We start from the raw sequence: 25,112 nt of genomic DNA, 5'->3' as shown, positions 1-25,112 counted from the left end.
CTAAGCTAGTTAACTTCCTTTAACTTCCTTTGAGCAGACATTGCTTGAGTATTTTGTTAATAGTCTAGCTGTATATTACTCTGGATTTAACAACCTCCAATCAGGCTACCTTTTCATAGGAATTTTGGAACATTTATTCAGTTTCCTTTTTGTTTCAAACAGTTATTTATTTGCTGTTTTCCTGAATTCATTCCGAGTGATTTCCTGTGCCTATCAGCCTCATTTTGGCTTCTGACCTCCTGTCAGCTTGCTAGGAATCCTGCTTACAAGGAACTTTGTGAATCTACACACATCTCTGAAGCAGCTGGGATATTTGGATAACAAACCTACATTTAACAGACTGCAATCCTCTTCATTTCAGCTCTCTGTTGTGCATCTATTTGCAAGCCTGAAATCGCAAGTATAACTTTTGTATAAGGAATTACCTGACATTGTTTGTTTGCTTGCTTGAACTTTTACTACTATATTTCTGTGCTTTGCTTGAAACAAACCTCTTGTTCTCACATTCAGATTCATTTGTATACATGTTCCTGAACTCTAAATATTATTCAAAGTATCTATTGCTAGGCATATATTTATATTACTTGCTTGTCTCTGCACAATTTGTTTTCATGTTATATGAGAACCTTTGCAACACTTAATTAAATCTGCTGATTTTGTTCATTGCTAAGGTTAATAACATTTTTCCTTAGAAGCAAATCTCAGCTACAAACTACAATTTATAAACCCAAGATTTTAACACACAAACTGTTAAAATCTTACAACCGCTGAGCAGGACCTTCTACTTCAGGGTCCTTTCAACTATCCAAATCTAATTTCTCTGCGGCTGACTGTTTGGAGATTGAACGCTTGATTTTATCAAAACGTGGGTTCTCCGAGTCAGTCATTGATACCTTAATTCAGGCTCGAAAGCCTGTCACCAGGAAAATTTATCATAAAATATGGTGTAAATATCTTCATTGGTGTGAATCCAAGGGTTTGCTCATGGAGTAAAGTCAGGATTCCCAGGATATTATCTTTTCTCCAAGAAGGATTGGAGAAGGGATTGTCAGCTAGTTCCTTAAAGGGACAGATTTCTGCTCTGTCTATTCTTTTGCACAAGCGTCTGGCGGATGTTCCAGACGTTCAGGCGTTTTGTCAGGCTTTAGTTAGAATCAAGCCTGTGTTTAAACCTGTTGCTCTGCCATGGAGTTTAAATTTAGTTCTTAAAGTTCTTCAAGGGGTTCCGTTTGAACTTCTGCATTCCATAGATATCAAGCTTTTATCTTCTAAAGTTCTGTTTTTGGTAGCTATCTCTTCGGCTCGAAGAGTTTCAGAGTTATCTGCCTTACAGTGTGATTCCCCTTATCTGATCTTCCATGCAGATAAGGTAGTTTTGCGTATCAAACCTGGGTTTCTTCCTAAGGTGGTATCTAATAAGAATATCAATCAGGAGATTGTTGTTCCGTCACTGTGTCCTAATCCTTCTTCAAAGAAGGAACGTCTATTACATAATCTTGACGTGGTTCGTTCTTTAAAGTTTTTTATTTACACGCTACTAAGGATTTTCGTCAAACATCGGCATTGTTTGTTGTCTACTTTGGACAGAGAAGAGGCCAAAAGGCTTCAGCAACTTATCTTTCTTTTTGGTTAAGTATAATCCGCTTAGCTTATGAGACTGCTGGCCAGCAGCCTCCTGAAAGAATTACAGCTCATTCCACTAGAGCGGTGGCTTCCACATGGGCTTTTAAAATGAGGCTTCTGTTGAACAGATTTGTAAGGCGGCGACTTGGTCTTCGCTTCATACTTTTTCTAAATTCTACAAATTTGATACTTTTGCTTCTTCGGAGGCTATTTTTGGGAGAAAGGTCTTACAGGCAGTGGTGCCTTCCGTTTAAGCGCCTGCCTTGTCCCTCCCTTCATCCGTGTCCTATGGCTTTGGTATTGGTATCCTACAAGTAATGGATGAATCTGTGGACTGGATACACCTTACAAGAGAAAACAAAATTTTTTGCTTACCTGATAAATTTATTTCTCTTGTGGTGTATCCAGTCCACGGCCCGCCCTGTCATTTTAAGGCAGGTGTTTTTTATTTTTAAACTACAGTCACCACTGCACCCTATAGTTAATCCTTTCTCTTGCTTGTCTTTGGTCGAATGACTGGAGGTGGCAGTTAGGGGAGGAGCTATATAGACAGCTCTGCTGTGGGTGATCCTCTTGCAGGTTCCTGTTGGGAAGGAGAATATCCCACAAATAATGGATGAATCCGTGGACTGGATACACCACAAGAGAAATAAATTTATCAGGTAAGCATAAATTTTGTTTTTTAAATAACATTGCTCTGATTTTCAGACTCCTAACTAAGCCCCAAAGTTTTATGTGAATACCGTCAGCTACCTTCTCCAGCTTGCTCCTGTTTGTGTAAAGGGTCTTTTCATATGCAAAAGAAGGGGGAGGGGGGGGGGGGAAGTGTCTTATTTCCCACTTGCAGTGGGCTTTCCAGCTACCTTTTCAACAAAGCTAAACTGAGAGCTTCTAAGTAAGTTTTTAAACAGTTTTATACTGGATTTTTATATCGGTATCTGTGCATCTTATTATTTGTAGTAGTGTCTATTACATGCAGTTATATGAAAATTAGTGTATACTGTCCCTTTAACGATCCGGTTTTGCACAGTAAAGGGTTAACTGTTCCTTTGTGGGGCAATCTCAGCTGCATTATTTGTATATCATATAAAAAAATTGAAAGGATTGCTGTATTTTAAGGCAGTTTTGCAGAACGTGTATGCTTTTTTTCTCTTAAAGGCGCAGTACCGTTTTTAAGATTGTTATTTTTTCACTAAATAAAGTGTTTTCAAGCTTGTTTGTGGTCATTACTAGCCTGTTCAACATGTCTGACATTGAGGAAAGCCAATGTTCAATGTGTTTAGAAGCCATTGTGGAACCCCCACTTAAAATGTGTCCCTCATGCACTGAAAGGGCAATAAATTGCAAAGAACATATTTTAGCAGGATGATTCTCAGTCAGAAGAGAATCAGGTTATGCCATCTAATTCTCCCAAGTGTCACAACCATTAACGCCCGCACAAGCGACGCCAAGTACTTCTAGTGCGTCTTATTCTTTCACCCTGCAAGATATGGCCGTAGTTATGAATACTACCCTCACAGAGGTTTTATCTAAGCTGCCTGGGTTTGCAGGGGAAGCGCAGTAGGTCTGGTGTAGAGTAAATGCTGAGGCCTCTGATGCATTATTAGCCATATCCGATGTACACTCACATTGTTCTGAGTTGGGGGTGAGGGATTTGCTGTCTGAGGGAGAGATTTCTGATTCAGGAAAGATGTTCCCTCAGACAGACTCAGATATGACGGCTTTTAAATTTTAAACTAGAACACCTCCGCTTATGCTCAGGAGAGTTTTTAGCGACTCTGGATGATTGTGACCCTTTCTTTAGTTCAGAGAAATTGTGTAAAATGGACAGATATCTAGAGGTTCCTGCCTACACTGATGTTTTTCCCGGTCCCTAAGAGGATTTCGGACATTGTTACTAAAGGAGTGGGATAGACCAGGTATTCCATTTTTCTCCCCCCTCCTACTTTTAAGAAAATGTTTCCCATATCAGACGCCATGCGGGACTGTGGCAGACGGTCCCTAAGGTGGAGGGAGCTATTTCTACCCTGGCTAAGCGTACAACTATACCTATTTAGGACAGTTGTGCTTTCAACGATCCTATGGATAAAAAATTAGAGGGTCTCTTAAAGAAAATATTTATTCATCAGGGTTTTTCTTCTTCAACCTATAGCTTGCATTGTTCCTGTAACTTCTGCAGCTGCTTTTTGGTTTGAGGCTCTGGAGGAGGCTCTTCAGGTTGAGACCCCATTGGATGATATTCTGGTTGGAATTAGGGCTCTCAAGCTAGCTAATTCTTTCATTACGGATGCTGCTCTTTAACTGGCTAAATTAGCGGTAAAGAATTCAGGCTTTGCCATTTTAGCACGTAGAGCGTTATGGCTCAAGTCCTGGTCTGCTGATGTGTCATCAAAATCTAAGCTTTTAGCCATCCCTTTCAAAGGTAAGACCCTATTTGGGCCTGAACTGAAAGAGATCATTTCAGACATCACTGGAGGAAAAGGCCATGCCCTTCCTCAGGATAAGACAAATAAGATGAGGACCAAACAAATAATTTTCGTTCCTTTCGAAACTTCAAAGGTGGTCCCTCTACCTCTTCCCCCTGCCGCAAAGCAAGAGGGAATTTTGCTCAGTCCAAGTCAGTATGGAGACCGAACCAGACTTGGAACAAGGGTAAACAGGCCAAGAAGCCCGCTGCTGCCACCAAGACAGCATGAAGGGGTAGCCCCCGATCCGGGACCGGATCTAGTAGGGGGCAGACTTTCTCTCTTTGCTCAGGCTTGGGCAAGAGACGTTCAGGAATCCTGGGGCGTTAGAAATCGTAACCCAGGGGTATCTTCTAGATTTCAAGGATTCTCCTCCAAGGGGGAGATTCCATCTTTCTCAATTGTCTGTAAACCAGACAAAAAGAGAGGCGTTCTTACGCTGTGTAGAAAACCTATATACCATGGGAGTGATCTGCCCAGTTCAGAAAACAGAACAGGGGCAGGAGTTTTACTCCAATCTGTTTGTGGTTCCCAAGAAAGAGGGAACCTTCAGACCAATTTTAGATCTCAAGATCCTAAACAAATTCCTCAGAGTCCCATCCTTCAAGATGGAGACAATTCTGACTATTTTACCAATGATCCAGGAGGGTCAATATATGACAACCGTGGACTTAAAGGATGCGTATCTACACATCCCTATCCACAAAGATCATCACCAGTTCCTCAGGTTCGCCTTCCTGGACAAGCATTACCAGTTTGTGGCTCCCAGAATTTTCACAAAAGTGCTAGGGTCCCTTTTGGCGGTTCTCGGGCCGCGGGGCATAGCAGTGGTGCCTTTTCTGGACGATATCTTAATTCAGGCGTCAACTTACCAACTAGCCAAATGTCACACGGACATCGTGTTGGCTTTTCTAAGATCTCACAGGTGGAAGGTGAACGTAAAAATGAGTTCTTATCCCTCTCATAAGAGTTCCATTCCTGGGAACTCTGATAGATTCAGCGGACATGAAAATTTTTCTGACGGAGGTTTTAACCACCTGCTGAGCTCTTCATTCCATTCCTCGGCTGTCAGTGGCTCAGTGTATGGAGGTAATCGGACTAATGGTAGGGGCAATGGACATAGTTCCGTTTGCTCGCTTGCATCTCAGACCACTGCAACTATGCATGCTCATTCATTGGAATGGGGATTATGTGGATTTATCTCCTCAGATAAATCTGGATCAAGAGACCAGAGACTCTCTTTGGTGGTTGTCACGGGATCATCTGTCCCAGGGAATGTGTTTCCGCAGGCCAGCATGGGTCATAGTGACGACAGACGCCAGCCTATTGGGCTGGGGTGCAGTCTGGAATTCCCTGAAAGCTCAGGGTGTGTGGACTTAAGAGGAAGCTCTCCTCCCGATAAATATTCTAGAACTGAGAGCGATATTCAATGCGCTTCAGGTGGCTTTGGCCAGATTCATAAGATTCCAGTCGGACAATATCACGACTGTGGCATATATCAATCATCAGGGGGGAACAAAGAGTTCTCTAGCGATGATAGAGGTTTCCAAAATAATTAGATGGGCAGAGACTCACTCTTGCCATCTATCAGCAATCTATATCCCAGGAGTGGAGAACTGGGAAGCGGATTTTCTAAGTCGTCAGACTTTTCATCCGGGGGAGTGGGAACTCCATCCAGAGGTGTTTGCACAATTAATTCATCAATGGGGCACACCAGAATTGGATCTGATGGCATCGCGTCAGAATGCCAAACTTCCTTGTTACGGGTCCAGATCAAGGGATCCTCAAGCAGTACTGATAGATGCTCTATCAGTACCTTGGTCGTTCAACCTGGCTTATGTGTTTCCACCATTTCCTCTCCTTCCTCGTTTGATAGCCAGAATCAAACAGGAGAGAGCTTCGGTGATTTTGATAGCACCTGCGTGGCCACGCAGGACTTGGTATGCAGACTGCTGGACATGTCATCTCTACCCCCCCTGGACTCTGCCACTGCGACAGGACCTTCTCATTCAAGGTCCGTTCCAGCATCAAAATCTAGTTTCTCTGTGGCTGACTGCCTGGAGATTGAACGCTTGATTTTATCCAAGCGGGGATTCTCTGAGTCGGTCATAGATACCTTGATTCAGGCTCGAAAGCCTGTCACTAGGAAAATTTATCATAAGATATGGCGTAAATATCTTTATTGGTGTGAATCCAAAGGCTACTCATGGAGTAAGATCAGGATTCCTAGGATTTTGTCCTTTCTCCAAGATGGATTGGAGAAGGGGCTATCAGCTAGTTCCCTAAAGTGACAGATATCTGCTTTATCAATTTTACTGCACAAGCGTATGGCAGATGTTCCAGACGTTCAGTCGTTCTGTCAGGCTTTAGATAGAATCAAGCCTGTGTTTAAAACTGTTGCTCCGCCATGGAGTTTGAATTTAGTTCTTAAAGTTCTTCAAGGGGTTCCGTTTGAACCTATGCATTCCATAGATATTAAGCTTCTATCTTGGAAAGTTCTGTTTTTAGTTGCTATCTCTTCGGCTTGTAGAGTTTCTGAACTATCTGCATTGCAATGCGACTCGCCTTATCTTGTTTTACATGCTGATAAGGTGGTTTTGCGTTCCAAACCTGGATTCCTTCCTAAGGTTGTTACTAATAAGAATATTAATCAGGAAATTGTTGTTCCTTCTGTGTCCTAATCCTTCCTCTAAGAAGGGAGCGTCTGTTGCACAACTTGGACGTGGTTCGTGCTTTGAAGTTTTACTTGCAAGCGACCAAAGATTTCCGTCAAACATCTTCTCTGTTTGTTTTCTATTCTGGAAAACGTAGAGGTCAAAAAGCTACGGCTACTTCTCTTTGGCTGAAAAGCATCATCCGTTTGGCATACGAGACTGCTGGACAGCAGCCTCCTGAAAGAATTACAGCTCACTCTACTAGAGCGGTGGCTTCCACTTGGGCTTTTAAAAATGATGCTTCTGTTGAACGATTTGTAAGGCTGCGACTTGGTCTTCGCTTCATACCTTTTCCAAATTTTCCAAATTTTATACTTTTGCTTCTTCGGAGGCTATTTTTGGGAAAAAAGTTCTTCAAGCAGTGGTGTCTTCTGTTTAGCCATCTGTCTTGTCCCTCCCGTTCATCCGTGTCCAGTAGCTTTGGTATTGTATCCCACAAGTAAAGGATGAATCCGTGGACTCGTCGTACTTTATAGAAGAAAAGTAAATTTATGCTTACCTGATAAATTAATTTCTTCTATGGTACGACGAGTCCACGGCCCGCCCTGTCATTTTAAGACAGATTATATTTTTTGATTTTAAACTTCAGTCACCTCTGCAACTTTTAGTTTATCCTTTTTCTTCCTGTACCTTCGGTCGAATGACTGGGGTGTGGAGCTAAGGGAGGATCTATATAGACAGCTCTGCTGTGGTGCTCTTTGCCACTTCCTGTTAGCAGGAGGATAATATCCACAAGTAAAAAATGAATCCGTGGACTCGTTGTACCATAGAAGAAATTAATTTATCAGGTAAGCATAAATTTACTTTTTCCATCCAAATTCCTGGAGTGGACAAATGGAGGGGGATTTTCTGAGCAGACAGACCTTTCATCCTGGGAGTGGGCTCTCATCCAGAGGTGTTCTCCAGTTAACCCTCAAGTGGGGGGTTCCGGAGTTGGATCTGATGGCGTCTTATCAGAATGCCAAGCTTCCAAGTTGCGGTTCAAGGTCAAGAGATCCTCAGGCCGCCCTGATAGATGCTCTGGCGGTTCCTTGGGATTTCGGTCTAGCATATTTGTTTCCTCCGTTTGCGCTCCTTCCACGCGTCCATTCCTCGTATCAACAGGAGAAAGCGTCTGTAATTCCTAATAGCTCCTGCATGGCCTCGCAGGATCTGGTTTGCAGACATAGTGAAGATGTCATCTCTTCCTCCTTGGAGGTTATCTCTGAGGAAGGACCTTCTAATTCAGGGTCCTTTCCTCCATCCAAATCTCGTTTCTCTGAAGATGACTGCATGGAGATTGAACTTAGTCCTGTCTAAGCGTGGGTTTTCTGAGTCAGTCATCGATACCATGCTTCAGGCTCGCAAGCCTGTTACTCGTAAAATTTACTATAAAGTGTGGTGTAAATACTTTTTTATTGGGGTGAATCGAAGGCTACTCTTGGAGTAGGGGTCAGGATTCCTATAATTTTGTCTTTCCTCCAGGATGGTCTGGAGAAAGGGTTGTCAGTTCTCTGTAAGTTCAGATATCTGCATTATGTATTCTTTTGCATTAGCGTCTGGCGGATGTGCCAGATGTTCAGTCTTTTTGTCAGGCCCTGGTCAGAATCAGGCCTGTGTTTAAACCTGTTGCTCCTCCTTGGAGCCTTAACCTTGTTCTTAGAGTTTTGAAGCAGGCTCTGTTTGAGCCAATGCATTCCTTAGATCAGTGCTTTCCAAACTGTGTGTCGGGACACACTAGTGTGTCGGCAGCAGTGTGTAGGTGTGTCCCTGCTTCAGCACAAATTTTTTTAAATTTACATTTTTTTTTTTTAAATTGTTTTTTGGTTTCTGACTTTCCACCTGCTTGCTACGCATATCACATGGTTGAGAGTGATACCTAGTGGGTCACAGATCATCTTAACCAATTGGCACAGCTCAGTGGGAACTGAAACTATTACCATTGGCAGATTTGGCGGCAGATTGGCTCCTGACTGCACGTGTAGTCTCCTTAATTGGCTCGTGCAAGTGTAGCTAGTGAGTGTGACAGCAGTGTGTTTGCAGCGCGGGCAGTAGTCAGTCGGACTCACATAGCTCTGAGGGTGGCAGCTTAAACGCTGAGCTGAAGTCTGAAGTCAGTGGGATTTCTTTGCAACTAACTCTCAGTAGTGCATTGCTGCTCCTGCCCTTGATATATGGATAGGAAGTGGAAGCTTAAAAATGCTTGATGATGAAATGTGAGTATCTTTATCTAATATTACACCAAATATTCCAAAACTGTGTTCATCTCATCAACCTCATACATCCCATTAAAATAGTAAGTAGCTATTGGTGTTATTAAACATGTTTTTTAATTCTTACACATACATTCTGTTACTTGTAAATACATTTTGTTGTTATATAATTTATGTATGTGTCCGTATCTCTTAGTTTAACCTCCTTTTTGCTAGTACAACTGAATTACTGTGTCGCGACATGAGGTAGGTCTACAAAGTGTGTCACCAACATGAAAAGTTTGGAAAGCTCTGCCTTAGATATTAAGCTATTATCTTGGAAAGTTTTGTTTCTTATCGCTATTTTTTCTGCTCAGAGAGTTTCCGAACTCTCGGCTTTGCAGTGCGATTCACATTACCGTATTTTTCATGCGGATAAGGCGGTCCTTGGTACTAAATTCGGTTTTCTCCCTAAGGTGGTTTCGGATAGAAATATTAATCAGAAAATTGTTGTTCCTTCTTTCTGTCCTAATCCTCTTTCTCATAAGGAACGCCTGTTGCATAACTTGGATGTTGTACGTGCTCTCAAGTTTTACCTACAGGCTACTAAGGATTTTCGCCAGTCTTCTGCCCTGTTTGTTTGTTTCTCTGGAAAGCATAAGGGTCAGAAGGCTACTTCTACTTCTCTTTTTCTCTGCTTATGAGACTGCTGGACTGTTTGTGCTCATCGGGCTTACTGCTGGTATTACAAGTTGAAAGTAAACGCTATCACTTGAGTGCAATCGCTAGAATGATTACCTCGACTTCAGAGCTCTGGTTAACTGTTTCACTAAGCATAAAGTTGCACACAACACATCAAAAATACATTACAAAGTACACTTATAATACTATCTAATATTAAAATTTGCTTAAAAAAAAAATATTGGCCACAAACGTTATAAAAGGCTCAAAGATATGAGGTCTCAGGTGTTTAGACAAAAAAAAAGGCAGACAAAGAGATTTAACATAGAAATACATACATACTGTATATATGTGTAAAGATGGATATGTGTGTGTATATATATATATATAATGTGTGTACATACACACACATATATATATAATACTATTATACTATATATATTTACACACACACACACACACACACACACACACACACACACACACACACACAGACAGTACCAGCGCTAAACCAAATAGGATGAAAATAAACTCACTAAATTCTGTGTTTCTATTACGCAAAAAAATAATAATAATAAATATATATATATATATATATATATACTATAATTTTATGTATATATTACATTATAAACACTGTCCTCCCCTATATGAAAACAAAAAGGAAAATCCACTCCTTATATAGTGGAGGAATAGATCAGAGTCTCTTGCAGCCTCTTTTCTATTTTTGTACCGAAAGGTCCCCAAGGAGGTTTCTGTAAAATCTAGGGTGAACAGAAGAAGGGAAGGGTGCACAGAGAAGCCAGATCTGGGTGTAGTATGTTATGATATCAGGATTAACATTCATGTTAAAATCACACTCACTTGTTCAAACCTCAATCAGTATGAGGTAAGGTACTGGCGTAGAGGCTATTTCAAGCCCTGAAAGCCATCCTACGATCCTTTTCACTGTTTGGTACTCCTTCACAGTATTGTAGCCTTTTCCAAAATAAAACTCCTTTGCATCTGTCTTGTCAGCCTGTTTGTAACTCCTCAGTCCCACAATTTTAATATAAGGGTGGGGGGGGGGAATTGGGCTTTAAAGGATCAGACTTAATGTTATAGTTGGCAGTTTATTAGTAATACTCCACACTGTGACAGTAGTCTGTATCACCCTTATAACACGCTTGTATAACACTTGTTTTAAACACTAAAAAAGTAAAAAATAGAGTAGAAAACCGCTTCTGTTATAGCTGCCACTAAACAATCTGTGCTGTAAACAGAAAATTAACCGAAAACAGCTGATTGTCTATATTGCCCTTCAAACAGAGCGTGGTGAGTCGGGGGGTGAGCCTGGCGTGTTTCGCGACTCTATTGCTCGCTTCTTCAGAGGTGGGGCGCCCCCTACATCTCTAGATTTATGCATACAGGTCCTTAACTAGTGGATGCTATATATATCTATATATATATATATATATATATATATATATCAGTATCTCACAAAAGTGAGTACACCCCTCTCATTTTTGTAAATATTTTATTATATATTTTCATGCGACAACACTCACTAAAGAAATGAAATTTTGCTACAATGTAAAGTAGTGAGTGTACAGCCTGTATAACAGTGTGAATTTGATGTCCCCTCAAAATAATTCAACACACAGCCATTAATGTCTAAACCGTTGGCAACAAAAGTGAGTACACCCCTAAGTGGAAATGTCCAAATTGGGCCCAATTAACCATTTTCCTTCCCCGTCATGTGACTCGTTAGTGTTACAAGGTCTCAGGTGTGAATGAGGAGCAGGTATGTTAAATTTGGTGTTATCGCTCTCACACTCTCTCATACTGGTCACTGGAAGTTCAACATTGGACCTCATGGCAAATAACTCTCTGAGGATCTAAAACAAAAAAGAATTGCCAAGACCCTGAAACTGAGCTGCAGCATGTTGGGGAGACCAAACAGCGGTCTCACAGGACAGGTTCCACTCAGAAAAAGGCCTCGCCATGGTCGACCAAAGAAGTTGAGAGCACGTGCTCAGCGGTCCTATCCAGAGGTTGTCTTTGAGAAATAAACATTTGAGTGCTGTCAGAATTGCTGCAAAGGTTGAAGGGGTGTGGGGTCAGCCTGTCAATGCTCAGTCCATATTCCACACACTGCATAAAATTGATCTGCATGGCTGTCGTCCCAGAAGGAAACCTCTTCTAAAGATGATGCACAAAAAGTCCCCAAACAGTTTGCTGAAGACAAGCAGACTAAGGACATGGATTACTGGAACCATGTCCTGTGGTCCGATGAGACCAAGATAAACTTATTTTGTTCAGATGGTGTCAAGAGTGTGTGGCGGCAACCAGGTGAGGAGTACAAAGACAAGTGTGTCTTGCCTACAGTCAAGCATGGTGGTGTGAGTGTCATGGTCTTGGCCTGCATGAGTGCTGCCGGCACTGTGGAGCTACAGTTTATTGAGGGAACCATGAATGCTAACATGTACTGTGAAAACTGAAGCAGGAGCATGATCCCCTACCTTCGAAGACTGGGCCGCAGGGCAGTATTCTAGCATGATAATGACCCCAAACACCTCCAAGATGACCACTGCCTTGCTAAAGAAGCGAGGTAAAGGTGATGGACTGGCCAAGCATGTCTCCAGACCTAAACCCTATTGAGCATCTGTGGGGCATCTTCAAACAGAAGATGGGGGAGCGCAAGGTCTCTAACATCCACCAGCTCTGTGATGTCGTCATAGAGGAGTGGGAGAGGACTCCAGTGGTAACCTGTGAAGCTGTGGTGAACTCCATGCCAAAGAGGGATAAGGCAGTGCTTTGAAATAATGGTGGCCACAACAAAATATTGACACTTTGGGCCAATTTGGACATTTTCCACTTAGGGGTCTACTCACTTTTGTTGCCAATGATTTAGACATTAATGACTGTGTGTTGTTATTTTGAGGGGGACAGCAAATTTACACTGTTTTACAGGCTGTACACTCACTACTTTACATTGTAGCAAAGTGTCATTTCTTCAGTGTTGTCAAATGTAAAGATATAATTAAATATTCACAAAAATATGAGGGGTTGTACTCACGTTTGTGAGATACTGTATATACACAAAATATAAACACATACTTATGTATACACATAAATTATACATATATATGTACATTGGAGCTCTTTTCAGTTAAGTAGATGAAAACACGTAAAAGCATATTTATGCAATATCATTTTTAATAAAGTGTTATGCTGTAAATATTTCACATTCCAACCGTTCTGCACATAGGCTGAATATGTTCTCTATGTATTTATAAATAGATATTCCTAGAAATCTATATCTATCGTGTGTGTATATATAATATATAGGTATTACCAAAATACAATCAGATATATGTAGAAATATGTATTTATGAATAAATAGAACATATTCTATTATTTGAAGAACATTGGAACGTGAAATATTCATATTTTCATGTCTGGTTTGCATGAATGAGAATATGCGATCGGCTTTGCGAGAGAGTAACTTTTATAGGGATATATGTGAACGCGCACTTGATATTCTAACTTCTGTTTTTTTGCGTTTGTCAGCTTGTGCGGGAGTGAAAACAGTTTACTTAAACTCATAATGCGAGCGCAGCCAGACAAGTGCAAAAAGCTTACTTCTATTGCAATTAATGATTGAGCGGAAGCGTTAATTTGCGCTCCACTCATAATCTGGCCCTAAATGGTTTACATAGACCCCTACAACACATGCAATACCGATCCTGCTATTGATTCCTTTGTATAATTTGTACTACAATATGAATGGGTTACTACTCGTCTTGCTTTTGTTTTTATTCATGGGTCTGCAGATCTTTTCTCTGTGTGCCTTTAACAAAAGTAGAGTATATTAACTATCAGTGATGTTTCTGACTTTTTCCCAGCTGTACCTTGCACCTTGGTTTTCCCATACTCAATAAAGAGGAAAAAGCTTTACTTTTTTTCAGTTTTTAAAACACTTTGAAAGTTGCATAACAATTATAGAAAAGGAATAAGAGAGATCAATAGTCATGCTCTGTATTGTGCCACCGCTAAACTGAAATGAAGATACAATTTGTCAAAAAGTACAAGATCACTGATCTGTGAATATACAACAGTTCTGTCACACTGTGCAAGATACCTTAAAGGGGACATGAATCAATTTTTTCTTCTTTCATGATTCAGATAGCGCATACAATTTTTAAACTACTTTCCAGTTTTTTAAAAAAAATTTAAGTCATCTTTTAATAAGGTTTTAAAGGACTCTTGTAGGAAATAACAATTGTCTGATTGTACAGAAATAACAACGAAAATGGTTGACATATTTGGCTAACAAATATGAGACATAAAGTAGATGGATCTCCGGATAATGGACCCAAAGTGTAATATTTTTGTGTGGCCCCCATTATTTTCCAGCACTGCCTTAACCCTCTTGGGCATGGAGTTCACCAGAGCTTCACAGGTTGGCACGGGAGTCCTCTTCCACTTCTTGACGACAACACAGAGCTGGTGGATGTTAGAGACCTTGCGCTCCCCCACCTTCCCATTTGAGGATGCCCCACAGATGCTCAATAGGGTTTAGATCTGGAGACATGCTTGGCTAGTCATCACCTTTACCCTCAGCTTCTTTAGCAAGGCAGTGGTCGTCTTGGAGGTGTGTTTAGGGTCATTATCATGTTGGAATACTGCCCTGTGGCCCAGTCTCCGAAGGGACGGGATCATGCTCTGCTTCAGTATGCACAGTACATGTTAGCATTCATATACTACTTTTTACATTGTAGCAAAGTGTCATTTCTTCAGTGTTGTCACATGAAAAGTTTATAATGAAATATTTACAAAAATGTGAGGGGTGCACTCACTTTTGTGAGATACTGTGTGTGTGTATATATATAATATATATATATATATATATATGTGTGTGTATATATATATATATATATATATATATATATATATATATATATATATATATACTGTGTGTGTGTATATATATATATATATATATATATATATATATAATATGTGTGTGTATGTATGTGTATATATATATATATATATATATATACAACATATATACATATTATACATATATACATACATACATACATACATACATACATACACTACAGAGAAAAGTGCACTCACAGGAACGAACAACTGGCTCAATTACTATTGTTAAGCCTGTTCTATGGCGATTTTTCCACCTGGGTGCAGCTTTCTTTTAGCCCAGTAATGCTTTTCACAGAGAAGAAATTTCCTGTTGTATATACGTCTGATCCCGGCCTATTACAGTCAGTCCAGCGCCGAAATATCAGGCAATTCCTCTCTGAACAAGGAACACTGCAACCTTCATTGGCCTCGTCAGTGAGGTGTAGCCCATATTCCTCTAAGCACACTGAGCAAGGAGTCCACGTCTGGTTTCCTTTTTTTCCAGTCATGTGACTGCTATTGAAAAGCATTGAGAAGCAGTGCATTTATTAAAATAGCCAGTAGGTGGAGCTGTCCGCTTGTGTTGCAGCAAAGCCAAGCAAGCTGAAATTAATCAGTTTAACCAGACCTGAGCTATCAAGCAGATTTCAAAGGAACAAGATCTTCCTGTCTATAAATCAGTCCAGATTGGAATGCATAGAAAGAACTGTTTGCAGAAAAATGCAAGTGAAGTCTGTGGTGTGAGTATTTTATTAGGTTTATAATGCTGTTTAGCAAATGTTTTTGTTCATTTAACTTAGTTTAATTATATATCCTGTGTTGTGTGATTATTTGATACTGTTTATAATGATGTTTAGCATTTAAAGTCCTCATTTCAAAGCTTTTAAAATAATGTATTAGGTGTTACTTATGACAATTTTGAGAGGAGCCTGGAACCTAACTCCTTCACTTCCCATTGACTTACATTATAAACTGGGTTTCAATTTACAACGGTTTCGATTTACAACCATTCCTTCTGAACCTAACCCCGGTGTAAACTGAGGGCTACCTGTGTGTGTGTGTGTATATATATATATATATATATATATATATTTATATATATAATTATATATATATATTATGTATGTGTTAAAGTCCTTGTAAAACTTTGAGGTGTATTTGCTGTATTCACAAGTTGACTCTTCTTCCAAAGGTATTGGGCTTGGAGGGTGGTTTTATAAGTAAAACAAAAAACAAAAAAGAGCGCCTCATGGTGCAGAAAAAGACTTTCTGATGGTCAATTTTTAAAAACTATTTAGGGGGGTACTCACAAAAGTTTAGCGCTATATATATAAGTGCTGATATCGCAGACTGGGCCTCTCAGTCTCCAGCTGGCTGTCTCTCAGGGTTATCAGTGGCAAATCAGATGTTTTGGTATGAAACATAAAGCAGAGGGAAAACCCAATAGTGCAGCACAATTTTGATGCCAATGGTATATTGTGCAATGAGTGCATATATTACTCACATTTGGTAGCGCACTCGAAAATAGTGCTGAATATTGCAGGCTGGATGTCGGTCACCAGCTAACTGTAATACTTTGGTCTCCCAGGAGGAATAATATTTGTTCCAATGGCAAATCCTAGCGTTTCAGAAACGCTAGGATTTACCATCATTTTAAGTTGCATTTCAGGGGAACATGTTAAATTGGTAGCAATGAGTGAAACATATAGTGCTACCAAACCTATTTTGACATCATTATTATTTCTAAAGCATCAACATTTTGCTGTTCTATCACATTATGGTCATGATCACAGGGTAACAAAAATAGGTAGAGTATCCTGCCCGTAACTTGCCCTTCGATGTAGATAACCTTGTGTAAATGTGGTTGCAGGACAGTTGGGCTTGTGAGCTTACATGCCAGTTATAGCCATGTACTTCTATCTAATTAAATGCATAAAACAGAGAGTATCATATTTATCAATTCTTTGAGTAGTATAAGATTATATAAAAAGCTCTATATTTACCCTTAATCAGTGAAACAATCTGTCTCTTTTCCCATTTGCAGTTCATCTTTTGATTCCAAGACTGGTTTGCGAGTGGCAGTGAAAAAGCTTTCTCGGCCCTTTCAGTCCATTATCCATGCCAAGCGCACATACAGAGAGCTACGTCTCCTCAAGCACATGAAGCATGAAAACGTGAGTTTTGGGGTTTTTTTTTTGGCAATTGTTTCATATTTCTTTGTACGGGATCTATTTAATAAATACAATGTGATAGCTTCTCAGTGATTTTTGTACCATCCATTAATCTTGTAATGTTAAACCGTACTAAGGAGCATCTCATTATGAAATGGGCTTGTGCAAACCCTGTGCTTATAATGCCTCTGAATCAATAAATCCTAAAATCATCCCAGTTTTGTCTGTAAATGTCAACAGTTAATATATATTTGATAGACAAGAATACAAATATAATTAAAATATTAAAGGAACATTTCTCCAACATAGGTGTGTCCGGTCCACGGCGTCATCCTTACTTGTGGGATATTCTCTTCCCCAACAGGAAATGGCAAAGAGCCCCAGCAAAGCAGGGTCACATGATCCCTCCTAGGCTCCGCCTACCCCAGTCATTCTCTTTGCCGTTGTACAGGCAACATCTCCACGGAGATGGCTTAGAGTTTTTTAGTGTTTAACTGTAGTTTTTCATTATTCAATCAAGAGTTTGTTATTTTCAAATAGTGCTGGTACGTACTATTTACTCAGAAACAGAAAAGAGATGAAGAATTCTGTTTGTATGAGGAAAATGATTTTAGCAACCGTAACTAAAATCCATGGCTGTTCCACACAGGACTGTTGAGAGCAATTAACTTCAGTTGGGGGACACAGGTTTGCAGTCCCTTGCTGCTTGAGGTATGACACATTCTAACAAGACGATGTAATGCTGGAAGCTGTCATTTTCCCTATGGGATCCGGTAAGCCATGTTTATTACGATTGTAAATAAGGGCTTCACAAGGGCTTATTTAAACTGTAGACTTTTTCTGGGCTAAATCGATTGATTATTAACACATATTTAGCCTTGAGGAATCATTTTATCTGGGTATTTTGATATAATAATATCGGCAGGCACTGTTTTAGACACCTTATTCTTTAGGGGCTTTCCCCAAGCATAGGCAGAGTCTCATTTTCGCGCCGGTGTTGCGCACTTGTTTTTTGAGAGGCATGGCATGCAGTCGCATGTGAGAGGAGCTCTGATACTTATAAAAGACTTCTGAAGGCGTCATTTGGTATCGTATTCCCCTTTGGGTTTGGTTGGGTCTCAGCAAAGCAGATACCAGGGACTGTAAAGGGGTTTAAAGCTTAAAACGGCTCCGGTTCCGTTATTTTAAGGGTTAAAGCTTCCAAAATTGGTGTGCAATATTTTCAAGGCTTTAAGACGCTGTGGTGAAAATTTGGTGAATTTTGAACAATTCCTTCATGTTTTTTCGCAATTGCAGTAATAAAGTGTGTTCAGTTTAAAATTTAAAGTGACAGTAACGGTTTTATTTTAAAACGTTTTTTGTACTTTCTGATCAAGTTTATGCCTGTTTAACATGTCTGAACTACCAGATAGGACTGTGTTCTGAATGTGGGGAAGCCAGAATTCCTATTCATTTAAATAAATGTGATTTATGTGATAATGACAATGATTGCCCAAGATGATTCCTCAAGTGAGGGGAGTAAGCATGGTACTGCATCATTCCCTCCTTCGTCTACACGAGTCTTGCCCACTCAGGAGGCCCCTAGTACATCTAGCGCGCCAATACTCCTTACTATGCAACAATTAACGGCTGTAATGGATAATTCTGTCAAAAACATTTTAGCCAAAATGAACCCCTTGTCAGCGTAAGCGTGGCTGCTCTGTTTTAGTTACTGAAGAGCATGACGACGCTGATATTAATATCTCTGAAGGGCCCCTAACCCAATCTGAGGGGGCCAGGGAGGTTTTGTCTGAGGGAGAAATTACTGATTTAGGGAACATTTCTCAGCAGGCTGAATCTGATGTGATTACATTTAAATTTAAATTGGAACATCTCCGCATTTTGCTTAAGGAGGTATTATCCACTCTGGATGATTGTGAAAATTTAGTCATCCCAGAGAAACTATGTAAAATGGACAAGTTCCTAGAGGTGCCGGGGCTCCCAGAAGCTTTTCCTATACCCAAGCGGGTGGCGGACATTGTTAATAAAGAATGGGAAAGGCCCGGTATTCCTTTCGTCCCTCCCCCCATATTTAAAAAATTGTTTCCTATGGTCGACCCCAGAAAGGACTTATGGCAGTCAGTCCCCAAGGTCGAGGGAGCGGTTTCTACTTTAAACAAACGCACCACTATTCCAATAGAGGATAGTTGTGCTTTCAAAGATCCTATGGATAAAAAATTAGAAGGTTTGCTTAAAAAGATGTTTGTTCAGCAGGGTTACCTTCTACAACCCATTTCATGCATTGTCCCTGTCACTACTGCCGCATATTTCTGGTTTGATGAACTGCTTAAGGTGCTCGATAGTGACTCTCCTCCTTATGAGGAGATTATGGACAGAATCAATGCTCTCAAATTGGCTAATTCTTTCACTCTAGACGCCTCTTTGCAATTGGCTAAGTTAGCGGCTAAGAACTCTGGGTTTGCTATTGTGGCGCGCAGAGCGCTTTGGTTGAAATCTTGGTCGGCTGATGCGTCTTCCAAGAACAAGCTACTAAACATTCCTTTCAAGGGGAAAAACGTTGTTTGGTCCTGACTTGAAAGAGATTATCTCTGATATCACTGGGGGTAAGGGCCACGCCCTTCCTCAGGATCGGCCTTTCAAGGCAAAAAATAGACCTAATTTTCGTCCCCTTTCGTAAAAACGGACCAGCCCAAGGTGCTACGTCCTCTAAGCAAGAGGGTAATACTTCTCAGGCCAAGCCAGCTTGGAGACCAATGCAAGGCTGGAACAAGGGAAAGCAGGCCAAGAAACCTGCCACTGCTACCAAGACAGCATGAAATATTGGCCCCCGATCCGGGACCGGATCTGGTGGGGGGCAGACTCTCTCTCTTCGCTCAGGCTTGGGCAAGAGATGTTCTGGATCCTTGGGCGCTAGAAATAGTCTCCCAGGGTTATCTTCTGGAATTCAAGGGACTTCCCCCAAGGGGGAGGTTCCACAGGTCGCAGTTGTCTTCAGACCACATAAAAAGACAGGCGTTCTTACATTGTGTAGAAGACCTGTTAAAAATGGGAGTGATTCATCCTGTTCCATTAAGAGAACAAGGGATGGGGTTCTACTCCAATCTGTTCATAGTTCCCAAAAAAGAGGGAACGTTCAGACCAATCCTAGATCTCAAGATCTTAAACAAATTTCTCAAGGTCCCATCGTTCAAGATGGAAACCATTCGAACTATCCTTCCTTCCATCCAGGAAGGTCAATTCATGACCACGGTGGATTTAAAGGATGCGTATCTACATATTCCTATCCACAAGGAACATCATCGGTTCCTAAGGTTTGCATTCCTGGACAAACATTACCAGTTCGTGGCGCTTCCTTTCGGATTAGCCACTGCTCCAAGGATTTTCACAAAGGTACTAGGGTCCCTTCTAGCGGTGCTAAGACCAAGGGGCATTGCAGTAGTACCTTACCTGGACGACATTCTGATTCAAGCGTCGTCCCCTTCCTCAAGCAAAGGCTCACACGGACATTGTCCTGGCCTTTCTCAGATCTCACGGCTGGAAAAGTGAACGTGGAAAAGAGTTCTCTATCCCCGTCAACAAGGGTTCCCTTCTTGGGAACAATTATAGACTCCTTAGAAATGAGGATCTTTCTAACAGAGGCCAGAAAAACAAAGCTTCTGGACTCTTGTCGGATACTTCATTCCCGTTCCTCTTCCTTCCATAGCTCAGTGCATGGAAGTGATCGGTTTGATGGTGGCGGCGATGGACATAGTTCCTTTTTGCGCGCATTCATCTAAGACCATTACAACTGTGCATGCTCAGTCAGTGGAATGGGGACTATACAGACTTGTCTCCGAAGATACAAGTAAATCAGAGGACCAGAGACTCACTCCGTTGGTGGCTGTCCCTGGACAATCTGTCTCAAGGGATGATGTTCCACAGACCAGAGTGGGTCATTGTCACGACCGACGCCAGTCTGATAGGCTGGGGCGCGGTCTGGGGATCCCTGAAAGCTCAGGGTCTTTGGTCTCGGGAAGAATCTCTTCTACCGATAAATATTCTGGAACTGAGAGCGATATTCAATGCTCTCCAGGCCTGGCCCCAGCTTGCGAGGACCAGGTTCATACGGTTTCAATCAGACAACATGACGACTGTTGCGTACATCAACCATCAGGGGGGAACAAGAAGTTCCCTAGCGATGGAAGAAGTAACCAAAATTATTCTTTGGGCGGAGTCTCACTCCTGCCACCTGTCTGCTATCCACATCCCAGGAGTGGAAAATTGGGAAGCGGATTTTCTGAGTCGGCAGACATTGCATCCGGGGGAGTGGGAACTCCATCCGGAAATCTTTGCCCAAGTCACTCACCTGTGGGGCATTCCAGACATGGATCTGATGGCCTCTCGTCAGAACTTCAAAGTTCCTTGCTACGGGGCCAGATCCAGGGATCCCAAGGCGGCTCTAGTGGATGCACTAGTAGCACCTTGGACCTTCAAACTAGCTTATGTGTTCCCGCCATTTCCTCTCATCCCCAGGCTGATAGCCAGGATCAAGCAGGAGAGGGCGTCGGTGATCTTGATAGCTCCTGCGTGGCCACGCAGGACTTGGTATGCAGATCTGGTGAATATGTCATCGGCTCCACCTTGGAAGCTACCTTTGAGACGAGACCTTCTTGTTCAGGGTCCGTTCGAACATACCGAATCTGGTTTCACTCCAGCTGACTGCTTGGAGATTGAACGCTTGATTTTATCGAAGCGAGGATTCTCAGATTCTGTTATCGATACTCTTGTTCAGGCCAGAAAGCCTGTGACTAGAAAGATTTACCACAAAATTTGGAAAAAATATATCTGTTGGTGTGAATCTAAAGGATTCCCTTGGGACAAGGTTAAGATTCCTAGGATTCTATCCTTCCTTCAAGAAGGATTGGACAAAGGATTATCTGCCAGTTCCCTGAAGGGACAGATTTCTGCCTTGTCGGTATTACTTCACAAAAAGCTGGCAGCTGTGCCAGATGTTCAAGCCTTTGTTCAGGCTCTGGTTAGAATCAAGCCTGTTTACAAACCTTTGACTCCTCCTTGGAGTCTCAATTTAGTTCTTTCAGTTCTTCAGGGGGTTCCGTTTGAACCCTTACATTCCGTTGATATTAAGTTATTATCTTGGAAAGTTTTGTTTTTAGTTGCGATTTCTTCTGCTAGAAGAGTCTCAGAATTATCTGCTCTGCAGTGTTCTCCTCCTTATCTGGTGTTCCATGCAGATAAGGTGGTTTTACGTACTAAACCTGGTTTTCTTCCAAAAGTTGTTTCTAACAAAAACATTAACCAGGAGATTATCGTACCTTCTCTGTGTCCAAAACCAGTTTCAAAGAAGGAACGTTTGTTGCACAATTTGGATGTTGTTCGCGCTCTAAAATTCTATTTAGATGCTACAAAGGATTTTAGACAAACATCTTCCTTGTTTGTTGTTTATTCAGGTAAAAGGAGAGGTCAAAAAGCAACTTCTACCTCTCTCTCTTTTTGGATTAAAAGCATCATCAGATTGGCTTACGAGACTGCCGGACGGCAGCCTCCCGAAAGAATCACAGCTCATTCCACTAGGGCTGTGGCTTCCACATGGGCCTTCAAGAACGAGGCTTCTGTTGATCAGATATGTAGGGCAGCGACTTGGTCTTCACTGCACACTTTTACCAAATTTTACAAGTTTGATACTTTTGCTTCTTCTGAGGCTATTTTTGGGAGAAAGGTTTTGCAAGCCGTGGTGCCTTCCATTTAGGTGACCTGATTTGCTCCCTCCCTTCATCCGTGTCCTAAAGCTTTGGTATTGGTTCCCACAAGTAAGGATGACGCCGTGGACCGGACACACCTATGTTGGAGAAAACAGAATTTATGTTTACCTGATAAATTTCTTTCTCCAACGGGTGTGTCCGGCCCCCGGCCCCGCCCTGGTTTTTTTAATCAGGTCTGATATTTTATTTTCTTTAACTACAGTCACCACGGTACCATATGGTTTCTCCTATGCAAATATTCCTCCTTAACGTCGGTCGAATGACCGGGGTAGGCGGAGCCTAGGAGGGATCATGTGACCAGCTTTGCTGGGCTCTTTGCCATTTCCTGTTGGGGAAGAGAATATCCCACAAGTAAGGATGACGCCGTGGACCGGACACACCGTTGGAGAAAGAAATTTATCAGGTAAACATAAATTCTGTTTTTATTTGTACATCACAAATGATGCACTGCATTAAAAAAGATCTTGCAAAATAAATGTTTTAAAAACATTTTAAACTGCCATTTTTTAAGAAATATATGCAAAATTTTGAAGGATTGGGACACACCCTTGAAAAAAATCCTCTTAAATAAGTTGTTGACAAATCTGTTTAATATTTAGGAGCCTGTAGTAATATTTAGGAGCCAGACATAGTTTTAGGAGCCAAACAGTGGTAATTGTATATAGATATATGGAGAATAACCCAAAAAAGTTAGGAGCCAGGGATAAAATTCTAGGAGCCAGTGGCTATCTGGCTCCTGGGTTTGTCAAGCTCTGTCTTAAATGTTTATCTTACTTCCATTGCTGTAGCAAATTAGGGACAGATATACATGAGCCTCTGCATGTATCCACCAATCACTATGCAGTGTATAGGAGTGTCAGGGTTCTACATTCTACAGAATGAGCTCCATCCTGGGTAGAGTGGAAACACTACAGTTTTCAGAATAAAATTGTAGTTAAGCAGGCAAAATAAATAATGGATGTGCATATGTTAACATTTTATGTGAAATTAAATTTTTAGTTTAATGTCCCTTTAGCTCTGTGACCACAGAAAGGTGCAATATAAAGATATAACAATACAATCGTGATGAGATTAAAATCTCAGGAATCCATTAAATAAAGCTTCTTTCAGTGTCCCACTGGGGTTAGGGAAAGCCCATATTTTTGGCCCTTGGTCTGAATCCAGCTGTTTATTAGTCTTGTATATTACTTTATTTCTTCTAAAGAGCATCTTTTTCTTCTCCTATGTTGCCCCGTTTTCTAGTTATACCCACTAGTACAGAAGAACAATGTAACAACTTGTTAGTACAGCAACCAAAGGAGTACAGTGCACGTGAAGACAGGGACTCTGCCAGACTCCCCCAATCACAATAGTATGTACAGAGTGACTTGTCCACAGCACTGTATTTCTTAAATTCCTTTATTCTCTGTTATATTACAGACATAAAACAGCAACGTTTCGAGTGTTGCCACTCTTGAGTAAGAGTGGCAACACTCGAAACGTCGCTGTTTTATGTCTGTAACTTAACAGAGAATAAAGGAATTTAAGAAATACAGTGCTGTGGACAAGTCTGTACATACTAGTACAGAAGAACACAGTGGGAGCGAAAACCTTACAGGGAAAATTCTCCCATCATCCCTTAGGAATATCATTCCCTCTGTGATATGAGCTCTAATGTACTTTCCGGAGCAGGATAAGAAAGAGAAAAAGATTTTGGTGTTCCAGTTTTTTTATACCCCAATTCAATAGGGAGTGGTTTATCAAATGCCAGTCAAAGGCTATTGGGAGTGTCTTTAGTTCAGAGTGAAATGTGTATCTGGGGGGGAAGGGATTTTAATAACAACACATTTCACCACACAGATTCCTCCATAACATATGGGAAATATTTTCAGCCACTAGGAGGAGAACAAGAACCCATATCAGAGCTTAAAATCCCTCTCACTTCCCATCTCTCTCTCTCTCTCTCTCTCTCTCACTCACTCACTCACTCACTCACTCTCTCTCTCTCTCTCTCACTCACTCACTCACTCTCTCACACACACACACACACACACACACACACACTCTCTCTCCTCTCTCCTCTCTCCTCTCTCCTCTCTCCTCTCTTCTCTCTTCTCTCTTCTCTCTCTCTCTCTCTATAGAGGTTCTTGCTAATGGATTACAAATTGGGAGCTCAGACCTATGTGAGACCCGGAGTCCCTAGGGAGTATAATTTTCAAAGAAGACAGAAAAGACTCTTCACAGCATTTGTATGATACAGGGACATATAAATACCTTTTTTATGTGCACAGTATTTCCCTGATGGGACTCAAGTCATATATACCCTCAGGCATTGCAGGGACTCATCCCTAGCCTCCCCTTAAAGGATACAGGTATTTCCTACTGCAATCATCTGGCAGGTACTAGATACCTGCACTGGATGGTCTCTCTATTGGATACTGCTGCTGCATTGACATGGACTGACATGCCTGGTAAGCCAGTGGAGGGGTGGTGTGTAACGTAAGAAATTTGCTAGTGAACAGGTGACAAAATCAAGACGTACACAAAAGTGATAAATAAAAAAGATGTTATATTGTGTACAGAAATTTGTGTAGAAGCAAAACATACAAGCATACACAAAGTGCAAAAAATTAATTGT

At 41.2% G+C, this 25,112-nt stretch overlaps 1 protein-coding gene across 2 annotated transcripts in view; it reads left to right on the top strand.

Annotated features, from left to right (window-relative positions):
• The window catches only part of LOC128653483 (mitogen-activated protein kinase 14), a 350,993-nt gene that overhangs the window by 76,789 nt on the left and 249,092 nt on the right, over positions 1 to 25,112 (top strand). For both annotated transcript variants that reach the window (XM_053706818.1, XM_053706817.1), the window contains exon 2: positions 16,610 to 16,739. In XM_053706818.1, the coding sequence (XP_053562793.1) occupies positions 16,610 to 16,739 (130 nt within the window). The remainder of the gene's footprint in view (positions 1 to 16,609; positions 16,740 to 25,112) is intronic.

The sequence above is a fragment of the Bombina bombina genome, chromosome 3, assembly GCF_027579735.1.
Source record: "Bombina bombina isolate aBomBom1 chromosome 3, aBomBom1.pri, whole genome shotgun sequence".
Taxonomy (NCBI): Eukaryota; Metazoa; Chordata; class Amphibia; order Anura; family Bombinatoridae; genus Bombina; species Bombina bombina.
The sequence above is the reverse complement of the archived record's forward strand: the minus strand, read 5'-3'. Positions and strand labels throughout refer to the sequence as shown.